General features: G+C 39.9%; 2 protein-coding genes across 3 annotated transcripts in view; one reads left to right on the plus strand and one right to left on the minus strand.

The window, feature by feature from the left end:
• cenpp (centromere protein P) overlaps positions 1-21903 on the minus strand; it is a 143234-nt gene that overhangs the window by 14292 nt on the left and 107039 nt on the right. The window lies entirely within an intron of this gene.
• ecm2 (extracellular matrix protein 2, female organ and adipocyte specific) overlaps positions 1-21903 on the plus strand; it is a 29868-nt gene that overhangs the window by 748 nt on the left and 7217 nt on the right. Inside the window, exons 2-7 of the mRNA XM_057845945.1 lie at positions 5165-5290; positions 5506-5655; positions 9719-9913; positions 11150-11866; positions 13380-13495; positions 15639-15774. Of these exons, the coding sequence (XP_057701928.1) occupies positions 5167-5290; positions 5506-5655; positions 9719-9913; positions 11150-11866; positions 13380-13495; positions 15639-15774 (1438 nt within the window). The 5' untranslated portion in view covers positions 5165-5166. The remainder of the gene's footprint in view (positions 1-5164; positions 5291-5505; positions 5656-9718; positions 9914-11149; positions 11867-13379; positions 13496-15638; positions 15775-21903) is intronic.

The following is a 21903-nucleotide window of genomic DNA, read 5'->3' on the forward strand; positions in this document are numbered from 1 at the left end:
GCCCCGGAAGCCAGTTTGACTTAGCAACTTGAAATTTGGTAGACATGTCCATCATGAGTAGACCCACAAAAAAGTCTCAATAGGTTATGCTTGAAAAGACACATGAAGTAACAATTTTGGCCTTTTCCAGAGGTCCATACAACAAAAAACACAGCTTAGAGCAGTGGTTGTTGACCTTGCTAACGGTACTGAACCCCTCAAGTTTCACATGTGCATTCACCGAACCCTTTGGAATTAAAGCAACAATAGGTAACAATTTCAACCTTTATAGAATATTTTTATAACATTTGTGATAATATTTCACCTGACAACTAGTTGAATGACACCTCTTTTATATCTTTAGGGGATCTGTATCGCTTTCACCTGCTCTAATTAACTTTGAGGAGGGTGGCAGGATCCCTGCCACACACACAAAAAAACTACAAATGTGCTGACTGCTTTATGGCATACGTCACTTCCCCCTTTCTCCATTCGTTATAAAGATTGATGTTGACGCGAACGCTTTCGCGCAAATTCTGCAAAGATGGCAGAGCAACAAAAGAGACAAAAAGTTTTGTCTGAGGATGAAAAAAAGGAAGCCTACCAGGATATAGATAATTAACATTGCCGTGGCTCTCATTCGCTGTGACACCCCACCCCTCAAAAAAATTTGTCAGCGCTGAAGAGTTCAAGTGGAGTAGGGCTAGTCACACGGTTGCTAACCATCCATATGCTATTGTATAGCCACAACTGGATTCATTACCATATTACTATTCATCCTTCACACAGCCGCTAGAAACATAAATGTTGTTTAATCTAGCTCCAGGCGATTTTTGATTGATGATTTTACGACACTGTGTGGGTGTGCGCTGGTCCTCATGGAAAACGCACTCTTCCTTAAGGCAAAGCACTACTGCTTTTGTCCACAGGCGTCGCTAAAATCGACCAAAACAGAAAAGTTACCAAGAGTTGCTTTAAATAATAAAACTTTTTTTTCCCTAATTCAAAACCGGTATAGCTTAGCAATAGCAAGCTAATATCTGAGTGAATTCTCATTCAAATTACTTCAAATTTCAAATATACTACAAATAATTGTGCTTTTTGATGTTGATATTAATGTTGGAAAATGAATTTTTTGTTTTAATGTGTACATTCTGATTTTAGTGTTGCATCCCTTGCATCACATACTATTTTCATAGCATAAAATAAAACACAATTTTTTTTTTTTTTTTGGTGTTATACTTCCTTATACCAAGTACAAGTCAACCTTCCACTGAGCAAACCAGTTTCTCCTCCCATTAGATGGAGGGCTAGCTGTTGAAAGAAATGGAATTGAAGCCTGTAAATTGGGGGCAAACTAGTCCAAAACGTACGTCTAAAACGGCACTTTGGCCTTAGTCAGTGTACGAAAATAGGGCCCTGTGTGTCTTAACCTTCGCCGAACCCCTTGGACTTACTCACCGAACTCTTGGGGTTCAATCAAAACCAAGTTAAGAAAAATGGCCGAGAGTCTTTTTCGAAATTCAGCCCTAAAAGCTAGGTTGAGACAGCAACATATAATTTGTTAGATTCGTTCATCATAAGTAGACCAACAAAAAAGTCTCAAGAAGCCATGCCTGAAAAGACACAGGAAGTATGCCATTTTAGTTCTAACCTGACATTTTAATATTCATTTTGGCCATTTGCAGTGTTCCTTCAAAGACAATCATCTATTCTAGAGTTTTTGTCTGATTTCTACCAAATTTGAAGCACTTAAGAAACATTAACAACGTTAAATTATGAAAATGTAGTTTTTTTGTTTTCATTGGAGAACGGCAACACATTTGGATGACTCACTGAAAAAACAGGAAACTCAAAATCAATCCTTCCATCTTCTAATCAGTGTTCAAGGTCTGAATATGGAATTTTCAAGCATCTTACTGACTCATGTGGTTTTATATAATGGAATAACAAACCCTTACCTAAGTTGAGAGATGTCTAAGGTGTTATTTTTTCCTTTAGTGGATGTTTTTCCAAAGACAAGTGTTCTTAATAAAATAAATGTCACTTTACCAAGGGAAAAAAATGAGCGCGGCATATATTGTCTGGCTTTCATTAGCGTGCAGTTATTTTTATCTTGTGTCGGAGCTCCATGTGAGCCTGCTCATCCAGGATCTTAAAAGGGGGAAAAAGGATTTTCCACGTCTCCCCCCACCCTCTTCTTCTTCTGTTTGAGGGCATGTTAAGCATGAAGCATGAAGCTCTTGCTCACTCTTGTGTCTCAATCCTTTTAAAATGATTGTTTCAGTGCCATTGAATAACTTGGATTTCTTGAGATTTTTTGGTTGTCCTACCCATGATACATACAATATGTCGACTAAATTTGTGGGTTGAAATTTGCTTCAGGGATTGAATTTGTAATGTTAGGGAAAATGGTAAATGTGAGTAAAATGTTTGCTAAGAATCAAAATGGCAGAGTTCCTGTAGCTTTTTAGACATGGCTTCTTGAGACTTTTTTGTGGGTCTCCTCATGATGGACATGTCTACCAAATTTCAAGTTGGTAAGTCAAACTGGCTTCAGGGGCTGAATTAAAACACACATACACACACACACAATTGGAAAAGATTTGTTGCATTACTGACCCCTGAAAATGGTCAAAATGGCTACTTCTGGTGTCTTTTTGAGCATGGCTTCTTGACTTTTTTGTGGGTCTAGTCGTAATGGACATGTCTACCAAATTCAAGTTGCTGCAGTAATTCAAACTGGCTTCAGGGACTGAATTTGAAAATAAATAAATAAATGGAATAGGTATGTAGAATTAGGGACCCCTGGAAAACGGCAAAAGGGCTACTTCCTATTTCTTTTGGGGCATGACTTCTTGAGACTTTTTTGTTGCTCTAGTAATAATGGACATGTCTACCAAATTTGAAGTTGCCAAGTCAAACTAGCTTCAGGGGCTGAATTTATATTTAAAAAAAAAACAAAAACAAAAAACACACACACACACACACTTAGAAAAGATTTGCTGAGTTAGGGAACAGTACAAATGGTCAAAATGGATACTTCCGGTGTCTTTTGAGATGTGGCTTCTGACTGTTTTGAGGGTCTACTCGTGATGTACAGTGGGGCAAATAAGTATTTAGTCAACCAATAATTGTGCAAGTTCTCCCACTTGAAAATATTAGAGAGGCCTGTAATTGTCAACATGGGTAAACCTCAACCACGAGAGACAAAATGTGGGAAAAAAAACATAAAATCACATTGTTTGATTTTTAAGTAATTTATTTGCAAATGATGGTGGAAAAGAAGTATTTGGTCAATACCTAAAGTTAATCTCAATACTTTGTTATGTACCCTTTGTTGGCAATAACGGAGGCCAAACGTTTTCTGTAACTCTTCACAAGCTTTTCACACACTGTTACTGGTATTTTGGCCCATTCCTCCATGCAGATCTCCTCTAGAGCAGTGATGTTTTGGGGCTGTCGTTGGGCAACACGGATTTTCAACTCCCTCCGCAGATTTTCTATGGGGACTGGCTAGGCCACTCCAGGACCTTGAAATGCCTCTTACGAAGCCACTCCTTTGTTGCCCTGGCTGTGTGTTTGGGATCATTGTCATGCTGAAAGACCCAGCCATGTCTCATCTTCAATGCCCTTGCTGATGGATGGAGATTTTCACTCAAAATCTCTTGATAAATGGCCTCATTTATTCTTTCCTTTACACAGATCAGTCGTCCTGGTCCTTTTGCAGAAAAACAGCCCCAAAGCATGATGTTTCCACCCCCATGCTTCACAGTGGCTATGGTGCAATTCAGTATTCTTTTTCCTCCACACAAGAGAACCTGTGTTTCTACCAAAAAGTTCTATTTTGGTTTCATCTGACCATAACATATTCTCCCAGTCCTCTTCTGAATCATCCAAATGCTCTGTAGTGAACCGCAGATGGGCCTGAACGTGTACTTTCTTCAGCAGGGGGACATGTCTGGCAGTGCAGGATTTGAGTCCCTGGCGGCGCATTGTGTTACTGATAGTAGCCTTTGTTACTGTAGTCCCAGCTCTCTGTAGGTCATTCACTCGGTCCTCCCATGTGGTTCTGGGATTTTTGCTCACCATTCGTGTTATCATTTTGTTGCCACGGGGTGAGGAGGGAGTTGAAAGTCCGTGTTGCCCAACAACAGCCCCAAAACATCACTGCTCTAGAGGAGATCTGCATGGAGGAATGGGCCAAAATACCAGCAACAGTGTATGAAAAGCTTGTGAAAAGCTACAGAAAATGTTTGGCTTCCGTTATTGCCAACAAAGGGTACATAACAAAGTATTGAGATGAACCTTTGGTATAGACCAAATACTTATTTTTCACCATGATTTGCAAATAAATTCTTTAAAAATCAAACAAATCAAAATTTTCTGTTTTTTTCCACATTCTGTCTCTCATGGCTGAGGTTTACCCATGTTGACAATTACAGGCCTGTCTAATATTTTCAAGTGGGAGAACTTGCACAATTAGTGGTTGACTAAATACTTATTTGCCCCACTGTACATGTCTACCAAATTTCAAGTTGCAAAGTTGAATTTAAATGAATAAAAAAAACTGGAATAGATATTCTCAGTTAGGGACTCCTGGATATCGCCAAAGTGGCTGTCTTTTGGGGCATGGCTTCTTGAGACTTTTTTGGAGTTCTAATCATGATAAACGAGACTACAAAATCTCAAGTTGCTAAGTCAAACTAGCTTCAGGGGCTGAATTTTCTGTAAATACAATTCCAGGACAAGTTTTTCGTGGTAGCAACCCCTGGACATGGCCACTTTTGTCTTTCTGGGGTTGACCTTTTGAGAATTTTTGTGGGTCTACTCATGAAAGACAAGTCTACCAAATTCCTTATGGCTAAGCCAAACTCATTTCAGTGTTTTTGGTTTTAATCACACCTCTGAAAAGGTCCACTTCAAACCAAAAGCACAGAAAAGCACAGAGCCAGGACGCGCATCTATTTCGACTTACTCACAGGACAACTATCAGGTGTGTTTGAAGGTGGATCCTCTAATAATGACAGGACTGCAGACTACAAATTACACACTCACACACAGTATATTAGGACCATTAGCGGCATTGACATTTCCAGGATCTCACAGGTAAAAACTGGCTGTCGCTTGTTGTTTGACAGAATGAACGCCGCTGGCGCTATGTTTAATAGATTGTGTTTTTAAGGTATGAGGACGGGGCTGCTACTGGCAGCTCTATGGCTGCTTCTGCTTTTCACCATGACGGACGCACAAAAACTTCGCAAGCCTGACGGAGGAATCCGTCGGATGAAGAGGAGAAGGGACGGCCACGGTGAGCTGCTTTGATACCGTAAAAAAATGGCTTTCACGCAAAAACCCGCACACAGATTGATTCCAGATCTTCAGTGGGACACTGTGTGAAAGTGGCTAATGATACAGGGGGTCAATCTCCAGTGCGGAAGACCGCGAGATCCACAAGAATCCTGTCAAAGCCAAAATAATGTTATCATTTTTTGGCTTCAGGCTGTTAAGGGCTGTTTTTCGCAGGTCAAGCCGGAGTCAGATTGGGGCGTGTTAAAGCCCTTAGGAGTCGACAAGCTCCCCGCGGCCCCGGCGTTTCTGTTCAGAGTGACTTGCTTGTGCTGGGATCCTACAGGGACGCGCCGGAGATGCACTCCAGCTACAATGTTCTACCAGGTCGGTCCACTGGGCCAAAAATGTCATAAATGAGACGTCGTTTAACTCTCTCTGTGCCGTTGTCGATGATAGATGTGAAATCATGTGGTGTGAATTTTAATGTGTTTGTCATGAGGAGCTGTCCAATCCATTTGAATTGGGAGGGTGGCAGCGAATGAGCATGCAGGGTCATCTTTATTGAATAAAACAATACACAACAAAAACGAAACAAAAAAAAAATCATGGAAAAGTGGTAAAATTTGATTTTGTTTTTTTTTTAAACTGCAAACTTCAGCACTAAAATAATTAAATTCTTAAAACAACAAAAAGAACTGTTAACAAAAAAAAAAACAATCCTTTAAACAACAACAAATCTAAAAATAATAATAATAAATGAACAAAAATGACAACTAACAAAAACAATCATGGGAATGTTGTGACACGATTTTAAAAAATATAACAACAACAAAAAATAAAAAAAATAAAAATACCCAAATACCTACTGTAAAATCCCCAAATAATCATAGAGACTGGTGGGAAACTTGCTTCAACAAAAAATCTAAACAAAACAACAAACAAAAACAAAACAACCTCCCAAAAAATAGCAAAAAACTGACATCTCCAAACAACAAAAAAGAACTATAAACAAAGAAAAACAATACAGCCCCCTCAAAAACATTTTTTTTTGTGTGTTCAATGTATTTATTCAGATTTAGCATTGCAAAGAGATACATATAAGACATGTTTTTTCACTTTTTTTTGTTTTTTTAACCAAAGTATAATAATAAAAAAGAAAGATTTTATGGATATATATTAAGTAAATGGTTTTCAAGCACTTCAAATGTAATAATTATTCTACTTTTTAAACATGCTGCTGTCCGACCAAATTATTTTTAAACAAGAATAAAGTAGAGAAATGCTTGTCTTTATTAAATGTTTCATTGAGTGAGTCCACTCAAATCCACTAAAGATGCTCACATACACACAATGTGTTGCCACAGCAACTGTTTAACAAGTTAAACAGTAGCCACGTTTACATGCTGACTTTTATTCATACCGATTCAAATCATTCCGAATGGAAATTTCACATCAGCTGTTTACATGTCACTTCATCTATTCCGATCCAGCGTTTACATGTGACTGCCTTTATTCCGAAAGGACGTTTGACAACTGCCGACTGACATGCGCAAATTAATCAAAACAAAGCGTCACGTTGCAAAACATGGAGATCGATCGTCAGATCAGCTGCTGTTTTGACTTTTCGAGTGGAAACAAAACTTCAGAATGATACGCCGTTCATTTAAAAAGTTGTGTGGGTGCGCTGTGCGTGTGCTTGGAAGCCATGTTGCAAGTGACGTTACTTACGTCACCAAGTGACGTCACCACGTCAGTACTGAGCATGCGCAGAAAGAATGCAACCAGACACCATTCCTCTTCCCTGTTTACATGATATAATTTTACTTCTAATCGGTTTGGGAAAAGGAATATTCCACCCCTGTGAATCGGAATGAAATTCCATTCGGTTTGGGCCTGTTCATTCCGAATGAGGTGTTTATATGGAACACATTTATTCGGTTTGAACAAATATTCCGATTGTAATTGGAATATTTGGCTCCATATAAACGTGGCAAATGATTGACGCATGTGGCACTTTTTCACAGTTTCGGCTTCAAGGCATCTCTGGAAAGATCGAACCTTAACGTCTGTCAATCATAGTTAACTTTGATAAGAAACTCCAGTGCACTGCCTGACAAAGAAAAGCAGCAGAAGGAACATGAGACTACATCTCCAAACAACAACAATAAACAGAGGAAAAAAACAATACCCCTTCCTTCAACAACAACAATGAAACCCAGTCAAAAAGAATACAAGCTAATAAAAAACAACAAACAATAATAAAAATCTACAACAAACACTTAAAACCAGTCAGTATTCATTAGAGGCGTGCGAAATTTCCGATTTTTAGATTATTCGCGATTCGGCCGTGGACGATTCGAGAACGATTCACAAACATCCAAATTCCAATTATTGAATTATACCAGGTAAAGCAGAAATAAAACACAGTCAGCACGGTCTTCAGGACGCAATGAGGAACGGACCGAGAGTAAATATCATGTTCAACTCATACCGCTAGATAAAAAAAAAAAAAAAATAATAATAATAACTGACTGCGGCCGTCAGCCGCTACAAACAGCGCCCAGTTGGTAGTTGCTACAAACATACGGCAACATACAGCTATGGTTGATATCACATATATCTAGAACTAGATGGGAAATGACAGACGACAGCCGTGTTAGATCATATACCAAGAACTAGATGCGAAATGACAGACTTTCCCGCGCTAGTAAACAGGCGCCATCTTAAAGCAGTAGACTTCTCTAGAAGGCTCTGTTGCAGCGAACCTAATTACTTTTTATCTAAAAAAATAAAAACCTAAATTGGCAAAATCTTGACTTGAATCTATCTTTAAATGATGAAACAGTTTTAAAACTTTCATGTCGAAAGTAGACAGAAGGGAAATTATGGAATAACGGGAGCAATTTTAACAACTTTAACAGTTGATTCACAACTAGACATGTGCCGGTTACCGGTTTCACGGTTTACCGTGGTGTGAAAACGTCGCGGTTTCAAAACCACTAAAATTTTCCGTCATATCTTTGTACGGTATTCGCTATTTTTCATGTGCCATAATGCAGCCGAAGTGGCTGGGTGCGGCAGCGCTCACCCTTCCCGTTTGTTGTCGTGAGTGTCAGTGACGCTATTCTGCTAAACAGCCAGCAAACCCAAAAACAAACCCTCCAAACACAAGGGGTCTTTTTCTTCAATTTATTGAGCTCTCAAATCGTGGTGAAATATACAAATGAATACATTTAAAACGTTGTACAATTGTATTTTTCCACGTGCGATTAGCTTCAACAGGATAGCAGTAGCACCGTTAAAAAGTTCGCCAAAAACAAAACACACATTTTTCTTTCAAATTCAATATACAAACTAACTAAAACTTACATAGACGAATGCTAGCCTAGGCTAAGCTGGGAGAGCAGCTTCGTCGAGGTTTTATGTCTCACTGCCGCTGAGTGAGAAACAAGCTTGAATGAAGGGGGGAAAGAAAAAGGATAGTGTCAGAGATCGCTAATTGAGAAAGGAGGTCTCACTCCTCACTTTTTTTTTTTCTAGATGAAACCTTTCCTCAATAATATTTACATTTTAACTAACTTATAAAACTAACATACATTTTTAACTAACTTATTAACTTATGAATTCTTTGTTCTTTTTAACACAAAGGCATGACATCATTTAGACTAGAGTTGACACAGTGGCTGAAAATGGCGAAACTTCACTTGAGCTTCCCCCCCTCAAAAAAAGTCATACAGTATATATTTTTAATTTTATTTACAGTGTGTTTACTTTTTTATAGCAATTATTTTGTTCTTGCTCTAATATTGAGCAACTTGAGCTGTGGCTGTGGATATAGTCTAGGTTCTATTTATTTTAATTTTATATAAAATATTTATATTTTGTTAATTTATTCTTATTCACATTAGACTCATGTTCCAATTTGCAAATATGTTCTGAAAAAAAACCATGTTCAATGGAAAAAAGTTTTTTTTTTTCTTCATTTTTTTAAAAAACCCATACATCTCAAAATTTTGGAGCTATAATTGCAATACCGTGATACCGTGAAACCGCGGTATTTTTGCTCACGGTTATCGTACCGTCAAAATCTCATACCGGCACATGCCTATTCACAACATTAAATTAATTGAAAGTAGTTTAAAGCTGCCGATACAGAATGGGGACTTGAGTATTTTATTTACTGATTTTAACGGTTAACTTGATACTGAAATAGTGGTTTGTTTAGCCTGTGAGTATTTTTGAACAATTTTGGAACTAGTGTACAAAACTTTAAAAGCGGGGGGCGGGGGTGGTGGTTTGTGGTGCATCAATAATTGATTCATAATCGAATCGGAGCCTCTGAATCATAATTGTAATCGAATCGTGAGGTGCCCACCAAGATTCCCACCTCTAGTATTCATACAGCAAAACGCAATATTTTTCTTCTGACTACTGTGTGTTTGTGTAGGTAAAACGGGTCAGTGCGCCTACCAGGGCATGACAATGTTCGATCAGGCCGTGTGGTCCCCCGGCCCGTGCGTCACCTGCCTGTGCACGGGCGGTCGGGTGGTTTGCGACAGACAGGCTTGTCCCATCACGCCCTGCCGACTCCCCCTCGCACCCGCCGCCGCTGGGGAGTGCTGCCCAGTCTGCCCTGACTCAGGTATGCTCTGTCTGGTGTTACTCATGAACTCACTAGCTAACACTGACAGTGGTAAACGTCCGATCCATTTGGACCTCCCACTTCAAATAGATCGGATGTCTACTCGTGATAAACTCACAGGAGTCACTTATAATCCGGTGTGCCTTACAGTCCGAAAATTACAGTATCTAATCAAAATAAGGTATTTTCAACATTTCAAATGGATTGAACGTCTACCGGCGATAAACTCATTTCAATTCACAGCAGAAGCATGAAAAGACCTTTCATGGCCCCTACCAAAATGGCGTCAGGGCGGCCATGTTGCTAGGGGCGACGTTCCCATCAGTCAATACATTGACATTCAAATGAAGTCCTAAATACCGTATTGGCCCGAAATATAAGACGGCCCTGATTATAAGACGACCCACTCTTTTTCAAGACTCAAGTTTGAAAAAAGACTTTTTGAGCACCAAATTAATTTTTATACAGAAAATAATTACAGTACATCCAAAACAAATGATTATAGCATATTTAAGAGAAAAAGAATGTTTCTTTGCCTCATTCAAATCTTAAGATCTAAACATTTAAACATGTAAACTAAAGTGCAATCACAGTCATAAATGAATGGCTTCTGGTTTTTCGAAATGTAAATAAACAAATCTATTGTGATAAAACAACAAAATTGCAATAAATGCATTAACCATCAAAGTGAAGTCTAACTGTAACTGTAGTCTTGAAACAATTTTGAATAAGGAAAAACATTGCAATAAAATAATGCAAATTGGTTAGACTTGAGAGTAGCTGAGATCTGTAATGACAGAACATCGCTTCAATGATATCTGGCGCCATCTAGCGTCGTGAATGGGTATAATGTCTAGACCGCGAATATAAGACGACCCCCTCTTTTTCAGTCTTATTTAAATGCAAATAACACAGTCTTATATTCTGGCCAACACGGTAACTATTTTCTTTAAAAGATGTCAAAGCATCTGCTATTTACTCATTGGCTGACATTGACGGTTCTAGACGTCCAATCCATTTGAAATGGGAGGGCATGCAGCGAATAGACGAATAACATTGTATTGTGCATGTACGGTAATTTTTGACAGTGTATGTGTATTAGTGTACATATACATGTCGTGTGGGATGTCTTTTGTCTGTCCGACATACTAACAGGGTCATCTGTCCATCCATCTTTCTGTCTGTCTTTCTGTCCTTTCCAATTTCTTTTCTGCTTCCGGTTTCCCGTCCCCTCAGACCCAGACCTCAGTCTTGAATTTTCTGGTGACTCCCCAGCGCCCCGCAACCGTGACGACGACCGGCACCATTCCGTCATCACTACCCCTACGCTCACCCGCGAGGAAATCCAGCGCATCGTCTGGCTGGAAGAGGAAGAGCGCATGGAAGAAGAAGAACGACTGAAGAAGAAGGAGGAGGCCAGGAGAAGGAAGAAGGAGGAGAAGCAGAGAAAGATAGCAGAGGAAGAGAAGAGGAGGAGAAGGGAGGAGGAAGAGGAAAGGAGGAAGAAACAAGAGGAAGAGGAAAGGAGGAAGAAACAAGAGGAAGAGGAAAGGAGGAAGAAACAAGAAGAAGAGCTGAGGAGGAGGAAAATGGAAGAGGAGAAGAGGAGAAAAGAGGAGAACGAAGCTTGGGAGAGAGAGAAGAAGCTGAGGGAGGAAATACTGCGAGAGGAGGAAGAAGAGGAGGTGTGGTTGAGAGGAGATGTCTTCCAAATGCTCCCAAAAGAAGAAGAACCCGTAGAACCAGATCTCTTCCCAGCTCCTATCCCAAGACCCCCAGCTGTTACGGAAGATGATGAGGTGAAGGTTGAAGAGGAAGACAAGGAAGAGGTGGAGAAGGGAGGTCTTCCTCCCGGTTGCGAGCTCTCCGACGTCACGCTGACTTGCGACAACGCCAAACTGACGTACTTCCCTCCTCTCTTCATGCCGCAGCTCAAGTCGCTCAGTTTGGAGGGTTAGTAACGCATCTTCTCGTTCAAAACGTATAGTTGATTGACAATCAGTCAACAAGGGTGGCAAAAAACAATGTTGGACATCGAATCAAAATCGGAATAACAACATAGCTATTTGGGTTAATGGTACCGTGTCTGTTTAGGGGGGAAATGTATCCTAGTGCATCGTGAAGAAATCATATCGTAGTTGGAATGAATCATACTGAAATTTCTGCGAATCAATAGCTGAAAAAAATTGGCATTTCATTGTGAACCGTATCGTAAAGGGAATCGGTCAGTGGAGTAAATTTTATTGCACTGGATCGTGAAGCTTCGTATAATTGTATTCTGACTGATCGAAACTAGAACTGGAGAGAATTTCATCGAAAATTAGAGATATCGTAATTTAGGTCATTTTTTTGTTGAACTGAGTTGTAAGATTTTACGATGCTGCAAATCGGCCTGATCTGAATCAATCCGGAAAAAACCTTTAGCCAATTCCTGTTGTCGTGGTAATACAACTCGATATTGATCCTCCAAAAATATACGCAATACCATTGTTGATACTTATAAATTAAAAAAAAAAAAAAGTAAACTAAATTTTTTTTTTTTATTAACAATGAAAATATCCTCCATTACTACGTATTATTATTATTAACTCGTTGGCTGCCATTGACAGCGATAGACAGTACGGAAGACCATAAAATTTTCAACAATCGATCCTCAAAAAAAAATTTACAATACCATTTTCGATGATCTTTAAATAAAAACAAAATTTAATGTTTTTATTATTTACACAAGAAAAATGCAAAAAATATCTTCAATTTTTATTATTAACTCATTGTCTGTCATTGATAGAAAGATGAGGAAATTTTCAATATTGGATCTTAAAAAAAAAACCTGATGCCATTTTTTATTTATAAAAAAAAAAAAAAAAAAAGCCCAAAATTTGTTTTTTAAAAGTTTTTTTCTTTTATTAGCAAGGAAAATGCAAAATTATCCTCCATTATTGTTACTATTGCCTGATAGTTTACCATTGACAGCGCTTGATGTCCAATCTTTTTGATGAATTGTACTAATACTAGTAATAAATTCATTTCAATTGACAGGAGAAGCATGAAAAGAGCTTTCATCTTACCAACCAAAATGGTCCTAAGGCGGCCATGTTGGAACTACTGTAATATTTTATCAATATCAAAGCATCTGCTATTTACTCATTGGCGTCCACTGACGGCGCCAGACGTCCAATCCATTTGAAGTGGAAGGGTTGGCAGTGAGTGAACCTTCCCATTTCTAATAGATTAGACGTCTAATTGTGATAAACCTACTAAAAGATTTCTTTGTTTTTAGACAATTGATTCTTTTGCATTCAAATATGTATCCGAATACATTTCAGTATCGTTACTTAGATACTTTTCTACACTTTGATATGACCAAAGCCAATAACCGTAAAACAATGCGCAGCTGGCTCAGTGTTTTCTTCTTCCCTAAGAAGCTTTGCCAAGCGTTTCCTTTCATGCTCAACGTTTTTCACAGGCAACGACATCAGCGGCATCCCGGCGGAGGCCTTCAATGGCATTCCCAACCTGGAATGGATCAACTTGAAGAAGAACAAACTCACGTCAGCCAGTGTTGACCAAAAAGCCTTTCGGGTGAGCCACGCTTTTACAAGTCAAAAGAGAAAAATCAATCGCAAATCGAACGCTTATTCGCTGCCAACCCTCCAATATCAAATGGATCGGACATTTAGCACTGCCAATGGCAGAGAATAAGTCAATTTGGGATGAGAGCTACCACAAACTATTGAAAGTCCATTAACAAATATACATACAGTGGGGCAAACAAGAATTTAGTCAACCACCAGTTGTGCAAGTTCTCCTACTTGAAAAGATTAGAGAGGCCTGTAATTGTCAACGAGGGTAAACCTCAACCATGAGAGACAGAATGTGGAAAAAAAAAACAGAAAATCACATTGTTTGATTTTTAAAGAATTTATTTCCAAATTAGAGTGGAAAAGAAGTATTTGGTCACCTACAAACAAGCAACATGTCTGGCTGTCAAAGAGATCTAACTTCTTCTAACGAGGTCTAAGGAGGTCTCACGAGAATCCACTCGTTACCTGTATTAATGGCACCTGTTTTAACTCATTATCGGTATAAAAGACAACTGTCCACAACCTCAGTCAGTCACACACCAAACTCCACTATGGCCAAGACCAAAGAGCTGTCGAAGGACACCAGAGACAAAATTGTAGACCTGCACCAGGCTGGGAAAACTGAATCTGCAATAGGCAAAACGCTTGGTGTAAAAAAAAATCAACTGTGGGAGCAATTATTAGAAAATGGGAGGCATACAAGACCACTGATAATCTCCCTCAATCTGGGGCTCCATGCAAGACCTCACCCCGTGGCGTCAAAATGTGAATGAACTACAGAGAGCTGGGACCACAGTAACAAAAGCTACTATCAGTAACACAATGCGCCGCCATGGACTCAAATCCTGCACTGCCAGACGTGTCCCCCTGCTGAAGCCAGTACACGTCCAGGCCCACCTGCGGTTCGCTAGAAAGCATTTGGATGACCCAGAAGAGAACTGGGAGAATGTGTTATGGTAGAACTTTTTGGTAGAAACACATGTTCTCGTGTTTAATAATAATAATAATAATAATATTTATTTATTTATAACGCACTTTACATTTGAAAAACAAATCTAAAAGTGCACGTGTTTGGAGGTGAAAGGATACTGAATTGCATCCGAAGAACACCATACCCATTGTGAAGCATGGGGGTGGAAACATCATGCTTTGGGGCTGTTTTTCTGCAAAGGGACCAGGACGACTGATCTGTGTAAAAGAAAGAATGAATGGGGCCATGTATCGAAAGATTTTGAGTGAAAATCTCCTTCCATCAGCAAGGGCATTGGAGATGAGACGTGGCTGGGTCTTTCAGCATGACAATGATCCCAAACACACGGCCGGGGCAACAAATGAGTGGCTTCGTAAGAAGCATTTCAAGGTCCTGGAGTGACGTAGCCAGTCTCCAGATCTCAACCCCATAGAAAATCTGTGGAGGGAGTTGAAAGTACGTGTTGCCCAACGACAGCCCCAAAACAGCTCTAGAGGAGATCTGCATGGAGGAATGGGCCAAAATACCAGCAACAGTGTGTGAAAATCTTGTGAAGAGTTACAGAAAACGTTTGGCCTCCGTCATTGCCAACAAAGGGTACATAACAAAGTATTGAGAGGTTTACCCATGTTGACAATTACAGACCTCTCTAATATTTTCATGTGGGAGAACTTGCACAATTAGTGATTGACTAAATACTTATTTTCCCCACTGTAAATCATTGGAGAAATACATAAAATTAAAATTAAAACTTGTATTGGCTCATTCACTTCCATTGACAGTGAAAGATGTCAAATTAGCTTGAATTGGGATTGAGTGATCACGTTTTACTGGAATTAACGGCGATTTACCTGCATCTGATTTGATCGTTAATAGTTAACTCACGATTAATCGCCAATTTGTTGCATATTTGAAAAGTCAAAATGTCGCATGGCGGAGAAAAAAATCAATCACAAGTCGCGTCCGAAGACTGCGAAAAAAATTGAAAAAGGGTTTGCTGGGTGAAAATTTTACCATTGAAGGTGATACACATCCAATTATCCTTCAAATGGAATATCTAATCCATTTGAAGTGGGAAGGTGGCAGCAAATGAACAAACAAACCTGCCCACTTTCAAATGGATCGGACATCAATGGCAGCCAACGAGTTAATGAACGCGCATTTGATCCAGAGTCTGAAGATGCTGAAACGTCTGTACTTGGACGGGAACCTTCTAGAGGTGGTTCCCGCTAATCTGCCGGCAAGCCTGCAGGAACTGAAAATCAACGAAAATAGATTGCAGAGGATTCACGGAAACAGTTTGCAAGGTGAGAGGAATGACGGCTTGATCTCGTAGTTAGGGCAGCAACGATGAATCGATACTATGTACTAAGAAATATCATGCTGATGCTAGGTGATATGTACTTTGCGAGACTTTTCGCCCCACTCAAGATGATGCTGCAGTATCGGTACCTACAGTATATGGCACTAAAAAGTGGAGATAGATATTTGGAATTTTGACGTATTTCGGTATCGGCCTTTTTTTTTTTTTTTTTTAAATACCAACTGCCAATATGAAAAAGTCCATTTAAAACTAGGGATCGCGCCATTTATCAGAGGATCGGGTTTTTAATTTTTAAAAATACGAGGGGTATTCAAAAAGTAATGCACCCAACTCTATTATGTACAAACAAATTATAATAGCAACATATATTATACACAGGGGTGCACATAAGTGGTCCGCATGCGCGCATGCGTACTGGACGTAGACAAATGCGCTGGCCCTCAACGGCTTCCATACGTTTTTGCGTACCGATGGCTGACCACTGTATTTGCGGCGGACACGAGAAAATAACTTCTCAAAATTTTGAAGAGGCAGGCCACACTGAGTAATTACTTTAGTAATGGGACGAAATGAGCCGAGGTTCCGAAGCTTGTGTCGAGCATTGGGAGGGGGGTTTCCACGAAGCTTGTAGCGAGGCGCGCTGCATTTCGGCAAAACCCAAAAATGATGACGTGGGAAGCCTCGCCGGCGGCCAGCGGCCGGCTGAATCTCGTGAGTGCTTCGGAAGTGATCCAACGTTTGGCGCACATTGGAAAAACAGGACAGACTACGGTATAAATTGGTTGCAAAACGCAATGGCGATCGCCTGTTATCTCACATTTTGTGGATTTCGGGCTCCTGTACTTGTTACATCTGTGCGCAACAGTGCAACCAGTGCAATCTTTTTTCGAGCCTTGTCCTTTGCTTGTGATGGAACCTGCCCGAAAAGAGCGATCCTCCCCTGTATGGGAACATTTTGATTTGATTGCTTTCAATAAGGTAAGGGAGAAAAACTACTTTAATATAAATGTGAGTGTGTGTGTGTGTACCTATCTGAACCAAACATCAACAGAATGAACAATCCATTAGTGTACTGGGAGGCACAAAAGAATACCTACCCAAATTTATATAAACTGGCACTCACATTTCTCTGCATCCCATTTTCATCTGTGCCTTGTGAAAGAATATTTTCTAAAGCTGGTGAAATATTTTCCAAAAAAAAAGAAACTGTTTAAAGCCAGCCACTGTGGGAAAGCTATTATTTCTAAATAAAAATGAATAAAAAATTACCCTTAGCACTTGTTGTATTTTGTTCACATACTAAATTACTAACACAAGCACATTCATATCTTTGTCTTAAGCAAATAGCCATTGAATTCTTAACAATGTTGACCTCTTGGGCTTCTAGACCACTTGATGGCGCTATAGGGTAAATGAAGCACCATGAAGCTTTGCTACATGTGCAAACCAATTGGCTGCAAAGCTTCATTGCTTCATGAGGCTTCATTTGGCCATCACTAAATTACTTCCGTGTTCCCCCACCCCCGTCAAAAGACAGACAGACGACAGAGACGTCACCGAAGCTACCGAAAAAAAGGACTTTTGCTGAAAAGTGGCTACAGGAGGTACCGTGGCTAGAAGCAAATGATGCTCGCACAGAAATGAGGTACAAAATGTGCCGTGAGAATCCCAATGTCGCCGATAAGAGCAGCGCATTTTATGTAGGGTCAAAGAATTTCAGCCATCCAAACTTTGAAAAGCACGAAAAAAACAGCATGTGGCAATTAAGCAAACTATCGATGTCAAACAGGACCCCACTCGCCCTATGGACAAGTGGCGGAATAAAGGTAATGAACAGCGACATGCACTGACAAACGTGTTTTTGCTCGCATTTTACAAAGCTAAACATGCACGTTCAATGAGGTCTTATGAGGAGGATATCCCACTTTTAAAAAGGCTTGGAGTTAATGTGTGAGCCGCATAATGCCCTTTATTTTGAATTGGTGCTTCTTATTTCTTTACATTTCAATTCAAAGTAATGGCAATTTTGTTGTGCCAGTTGATGTTAATCAAGCATTAATTGTTAATATAATTAATTAAAGTTAATTGGCTCTAAGTAAAGCTTGTCATAAATTTATCGCATCAGGCGGGTCGGCTCTCAAGCTCAATGAGGACCAAGTCACATCTCCAGGTCCTCCTCTGAGAACCTGGGCAAAAAAATTATGTGCACCCCTGATTATACATCAAAAGAAAGGTACAAGGGTGAGGATTACATTTTTACTTATCCACATAATCTCCACCTCTCTCAAGAGCTACAGTCCACCTATGAACGAGGGCATGTATACCAGTGTTGTAGAACTCTCCCAGTTGATCTCTAAACCAATTCTTGACAGCAGTTTTCACTTCATCGTCATTGCCATATCGCTTGCCCCGGAGTCCTTCTTTCTTTGGACCAAAGAGGTGGTAGTCTGACAGTGCCAAATCAGGAGAATATGGTGGATGTGGTATCACAGTCCATCCAAATGAAGTGATGACCTCCATGGTCCTGATGCTTGTGTGAGGACGTGCATTGTCATACTGGAGGAGCACATATGCCAGGTCCAAGTTGGGCCAAACACATCAAATTCTTGCTTTGAGCTTCCTAAGAGTCTCAATGTATACCTCAGAGTTAATAGTTTCCCCCTTCGGCAAAAAATCCTCAAGGATTACACCTTGAGAATCCCAAAAAACGGTGGCCATAATTTTGCCAGCTGCCTTTTGGGCCTTGAACTTTTTGGTCCTTGGTGAATTTGGGTGACGCCATTCCATTGATCTCCTTCATGGTCTTCAGTACTGTTTTTAAATCGCTGTACCCATCTTTTTACAGTACTATAGTCTATGGTAATCCTTGTAGACATATTCCAGCGGGTTGTGAATCCTCAGAGGGGTTTCTCCCTCTGCAACAAGGAATTTGATTACAGCTTTTTGTTTCTGACGAGCTTCAAGAGGGGCAGCCATTTTGGAAGCTAGTTTAAGCTTTAAAAATCTGATAATAAGAAAAACACATATAACAATCGCAAAAAGGTGTGTCCTATCATGTTTGTGCCAAATACAAACAAAGATTGGTAAAATCGTGTTCGAGCAATGTACTTGAGTGCATTACTTTTTGAATGCCCCTCGTATATTTATGTTTTTCTGCTTCATGCTCGTACAGCCTCACTCTCCCTCCTGCTGCTTTTCAGCAGTGCGCTGAAAGTTTTGCTTGTTAAAGTTAATGATGGTTGACAGGCGTTGAAGCTTTGCTCTTGCCAGAGAAGCTTGGCAGCACTACCTTCAAAGACGCGGAATGTGTCAATCATCATTTAGCATGTTAAACACTAGTGTGCTGTGGCAACTCACTGTATGTGTGTGCGCAGCTGTTCACAGCAGTGAGCGGATATGACTCAACTCACTCAATGAAGCATTTAATAAAGACAAGCATTTTTCTACATTGTTCTTGTTTAAAATAATTCGCATTATGAAGGTGGCACTGTGGGACAGTAATATGTTTAAAACTTTTTTTTGTTTTTTTCTGAAACACTTTTTTACGGAGAGCTATTTATTAACCTTTTAATCAACTTTATAAGAGACGTTTCGGAGTCTAGGAAATTCAGGCACTTCTGGAGCTATTATTTTTGTTTGTCTTATTAAGTAAACATGCTTTAGGTACTTCAATGGAGTTCAGTGTTTGCATTATTCTGTTTTCATGCCAATTTTTATACTTTAAGTGCAAATGAATATCAGCTCCAATAGGTTATCGGCCTCTCTAACTACTAATAATCTGTATCAGCCCTGAAAAACCCATATTGGTCGATCTCTACTAAAAAGAAGTCATTGGTATCGGCAAGTACGAAGAAATAATGTGCCCATGCTGTGCAATATGTACCTTTTAAAAACTAGTTTCCACCCGGCATTCACAGTCGTTAAAGATTTTATCATTATTTATCAATTAAAAAAATATTATTCGTGCCATTTCACACAGCACTACTAGGATGTTTTGTTTTTAAACGTAGTATATTTTGAGACAATTTGACTATATTAAACAATTTAGCAAAGCGCAGATGACGAGAAATTAGTCTTTTAATTTGCCGATTAGCCACGCCTACCATTATAGGGCTCTAGCGTCTCCAACAGGTGGATGACGTCAGCGGAGTCACGATTTCATCTGATTTCGTATGCAGCCCTTCGAGGAGGAATTATTTAGAACGAGGAAAACGCGACAAAGAGAGCCGCAAAATGTCATTGTTTCAGTCTCTCTACTCCAATACTTTTATAGGATATTCTTTTTATCCAAGTATTTTGCCCCAATAGCTAAATAAATGGCTTGAGAAGGACCAGTCAGCCCGTTGAGGGGAAATTATTCAGAACGAGGAAAACTTGACGAAAACAGCCGCAAAATGTCATTGTTTCAGTCTCTCCGATATTTTTACAGGATATTTTTTTAATCCAAGTATTTTTCCCCAATAGCTAAATAAATGGCATGGTCATGACAAATAACACTCTTGTGCTAAATGGAATATGAAATAATAAAAATGCATTTATTCAAGAGGACATGGCAAAATTACTCCATAGTGGTCAAAACTGTTGACTTCACCTTTACTGTCGCACCTCTCGAACGATATTTTATGCAACCTAAATCGGGCTTATGTCATTTCCCTTCCCCGGCTTCGGAGAATGTAAACAAACCAAGAGGCGTGACAGCTAGCCGACATGCTAACCCGAACCGAGTGATGTTTCAAAGTCTTCGAAGCGGAAATTCACACATAACTAGCCCGGATCATTTCACATGACGACTGGGTTGCGATTGTCTTTGCCGATCGGCAAACTGCCGGCGGAGAGCAATTTACAGCTCATTTCCCTGCTACTACGGACAGGAGAGCTTGCCGGGGAAGCAGCTGGACAATGACCGCTGAACAAACCGGCCGAGGTCGGAGGAGCGTGTAGCTACCAAATTGTCAACACGAATATGGCAAAATAATGCTTTCCTACACAACGAAGTCGTAAACAGCCAGAGAGTCGTAGGCGAGCGGCTGCAGTTGTTGTGCAGCTAACATGTACAGTTAACGTGTATGAGGAGAGCTTTTTACGTGCCAATCCATGATCAAACCTAAATAGTCCTTTATTTAAAGAAAGTTTGTAGCGTTTACTTTGTAATCGCTGTATTCGCGGCTATTTTTAACTCAAAGTTGCAATTTCTGATCGGTCGGAAAATTTGACAGAACTACGGGCACATGAAAAGGGGTATAAGCTGAGTATAGTGCTCTCCCGGCTGGGGGATGTGCGACAAGCCGCCGGTCATCGACCGAGGGGGCAAGGAGCATGTCAGCCACAAAATGCAAGCCACCTACATATTAAAACGATCCCAGTATTTGACATAATACAAAACACGATGTTTACTCACTTCCTCGTAAGTCCCATGGTCTCACAGTAGTAGGGTTTGTTTTGGCCAATATCCACCGGTGAATGGGAACCTTTTGAAACCCCAAAAAGGCGCACACGCCTCTCCCTCGTACAGTAAGATTTTTCTGCAGCTGTTTGGCTGGCGTGATATGAAAAATAAACGTATTAATCCGAAAAATCAGCTGAATCCTTAGTCCTTTCTTATACAACAGTACGGCGGTAGAGTGAAGAGGACTCCTTCCTCCGTACACATCACAGCGCCCTCTTTCTCAACTCGAGACTGTTTGCCGGAAGTCACTAATTTCCATGGTGTGGGATTAAAAAAACTAAAAAAATATAGCGATCGCTTCCACACACGTCCAAGCGGTCCATTTCATTCAGGACTCAGGAGCATAAAATACCGCGTGTATTATGAGATAAACAAGCTTTTTTGTGTCACAGGCACTTTAAGACTTGCGACTAACAGTAAACTATCACATTTACTGTTTACGTTTCTGGTGCTAATTTGATGGGCCAAATGCTCGTTACTTATGTTCGTGCTCATACAAGCACGCGCGCCATGCATGAATAAAGAATGATAATTCGCTGCCACCATCCCACTTCGAATTGATTGGACCTCTACTTATGATGAACTCACATAGAGCGCCTACAATCCAATGTGCATTACAGTCCAAAAATTGAAGTAATGAATCAAAATGAGGTACCATCTGCATCT

Source organism: Corythoichthys intestinalis, chromosome 9 (assembly GCF_030265065.1).
Source record: "Corythoichthys intestinalis isolate RoL2023-P3 chromosome 9, ASM3026506v1, whole genome shotgun sequence".
Taxonomy (NCBI): Eukaryota; Metazoa; Chordata; class Actinopteri; order Syngnathiformes; family Syngnathidae; genus Corythoichthys; species Corythoichthys intestinalis.